The sequence below is a fragment of the Contarinia nasturtii genome, unplaced genomic scaffold, assembly GCF_009176525.2.
Source record: "Contarinia nasturtii isolate CC-2019 unplaced genomic scaffold, AAFC_CNas_1.1 Cnas_scaffold_2745, whole genome shotgun sequence".
Taxonomy (NCBI): Eukaryota; Metazoa; Arthropoda; class Insecta; order Diptera; family Cecidomyiidae; genus Contarinia; species Contarinia nasturtii.
Genome location: NW_022200062.1, coordinates 1 through 2,339, shown reverse-complemented (window position 1 = coordinate 2,339; position 2,339 = coordinate 1). Strand labels below are relative to the sequence as shown.

Sequence of the window (2,339 nt, the reverse complement as noted above, 5' to 3'; positions counted from 1 at the left end):
TAGTACCACACTACTAAAGATAAACAACTCCGCACTGATTTGATAACGTATATTTAATGCTTCCTCTAACGTTCTATAAGTAGCAAGTGATTTTTCTATTATCGTTTCGTAAATAATAAGTTTTATATATTCGAAACGAACACTGACGAAAAAAGATCAATTTATTTTTTTTATCTGACACATCAAGTACTTTCAAGCCTTTCAAGAAAGCGCTTCCATTTAGTATGCTTCGAAAGAACAATCAAGTGACATGTACTATTTCAATTGATATAGAAATTGATTTCGACGTTCCTTTTTCTGAATTTTCTGTGTATCAGTCAAAATGAGAGACAGTGAAGTATTTGTGCAAGAAAATGATTTAGTTCATCGTAGTTGTGGAAAATTATACATGGATACAAAAACGACTGATGTATCATTTATATTTGGAATCGACACCGATCACCCCGAATATGTGCCAGCCCATAAAATTCTCCTATCGGCTGGAAGTCCCGTATTCGACGCAATGTTTTACGGTTCATTAATTGAAGTGGGAGATATTCCAATTGTCGATGCATCAGCCGCAGCTTTTAGAGAATTTTTACAATTTTTCTATAAAAGCAAAGTGCAACTTACATCCCAACACATTGGTGAAGTGATTAATTTGTGTAAAAAATATGAATTGAACGAAGCAGTCGAGGCGTGTGAAATTCCATTGCAAAAGTCATTGACCAAACACGATATGTGCTGGGGCTACGAGGTGGCTGTTCTCCTTGAACTTGAGAATTTACAGCAATTTTGTGAGCAAAAAATTCGTGAAAATGCCCAAGAGGTCTTGACATCCGACACTTTCTTGGAGTGTAATCGAGTTTCAGTGGACAATATTCTGCAGTTAGTAGAATCGAAGTGTAACCCATTGACAATCGTCGAAGCATGCATGGAATGGGCAAAGGCAGAAAATGTGCGAAATAATTTGGATTTAAATCCATTGACACTGAGAGCTCAAATTGGCAACTTATTTGGAAAAATTCCATTTGAAAAAATAAAAATGGAAGAATTTTTCAACTTCACTGCCAAATACGCTGGATTTTTTTCGGACAAAGAAATCGAAACAATTACACAAACAATATTCGAAAATCAGTTTCGATCAAGTATTTGTGCTACATTGCCTTTATCAGTTTTACCGAAATTCGATTGTGATCGACGAATACCTGACGATATGGAATTGTATGAAGCTCAACGACTGTTTTGTTGTTTTGAATCAAACGCAAATCTTTTATTGAGAGAATTTGATTTGCCGCAATTATGTTCGAATTCAGTAAACAACGATATCAAAACTATAGAACTGATTTGCACTATAAACGGACCGTACAACAACCTCAAGGGTGAATTGATATTTTTTAAGAAGGTTGTGCTCACTTCGGAAGCAGAGACGTACACTGTTTTGCCACAACCAGTCATAATTGAAGCAAACAAACTATATGGAATAAGTATCATTGGACTGAAATACCAATATATTGAAGATGTGCCATTTTTACAACGGAAACAACTCAAAAAGACAGTTGAAATTGATAATGACATTAAAATTAAAATTTTCTCCGGATCAGAACTTGTATCGCGTCTTGTGTTTCAGAAAATGATTTAATATAGAATTTTTAAAAATAAAATTTTATGGAGATATAAGTCTGTTTATTTCATTATTATTTTAATCATATTGGAACAAATTGGGGGCTTTTTGGTAAAAGTACTTGGAGATTTGTTGGACGATATCAATTTTAAAGGAAGAACTCTAACTTTGGTGACATAATGCTTTCCATTTGATGAAAATAATGGTTTCGGAATGTCTTATAATTATACCGCCATCGGTGTCATCTGTAATTGAAAGTTCAACTGACCAGTTAGTTCAATATATTGTCTGCGGTACAATAATGATTTCAGTTGTATTATCTATTCCAAGATGATAAAAAATGAACTTCAGCGGGAAACAATTAATTTATTATATATATCAGCACTGTATAGAATGTTCACACACTTCTGTTATGTTCACAATTTAGTATGCTTTGATGAGCCCATGACGAAACGTCTCTTTTTCAACTTGATCAATCATAGTCAGTTTTAAATAATTTAAAGTTTGCAAACAGTAAATATTCCAATATGGAAGATAGTTGTGAAGTATTTGTGCAAGAAAATGACTTAGTTCATCGTAGTTGTGGAAAATTATACATGGATACGAAAACCGCTGACGTTACATTTATATTTGGCATCGACACCGATCACCCCGAATATGTGCCAGCCCATAAAATTTTCCTATCGGCCGGAAGTCCCGTATTCGACGCAATGTTTTACGGTTCATTAATTGAAGT

At 34.0% G+C, this 2,339-nt stretch overlaps 1 protein-coding gene across 1 annotated transcript; it reads left to right on the top strand.

The window, feature by feature from the left end:
- Nucleotides 1–238: 238 nt before the first annotated feature.
- On the top strand, nucleotides 239–1,621 carry LOC116349021. Its single transcript, XM_031780273.1, has one exon. The coding sequence runs from the start codon at nucleotides 323–325 to the stop codon at nucleotides 1,619–1,621; it is 1,299 nt and encodes a 432-aa protein (XP_031636133.1). The 5' UTR covers nucleotides 239–322.
- The last annotated feature ends 718 nt before the right edge of the window (nucleotides 1,622–2,339 follow it).

Coding starts and splice junctions, on each gene's coding strand:
- LOC116349021 (XM_031780273.1), top strand. CDS start 323: ATGAGAGACAGTGAAGTATTTGTGCAAGAAAATGATTTAGTTCATCGT.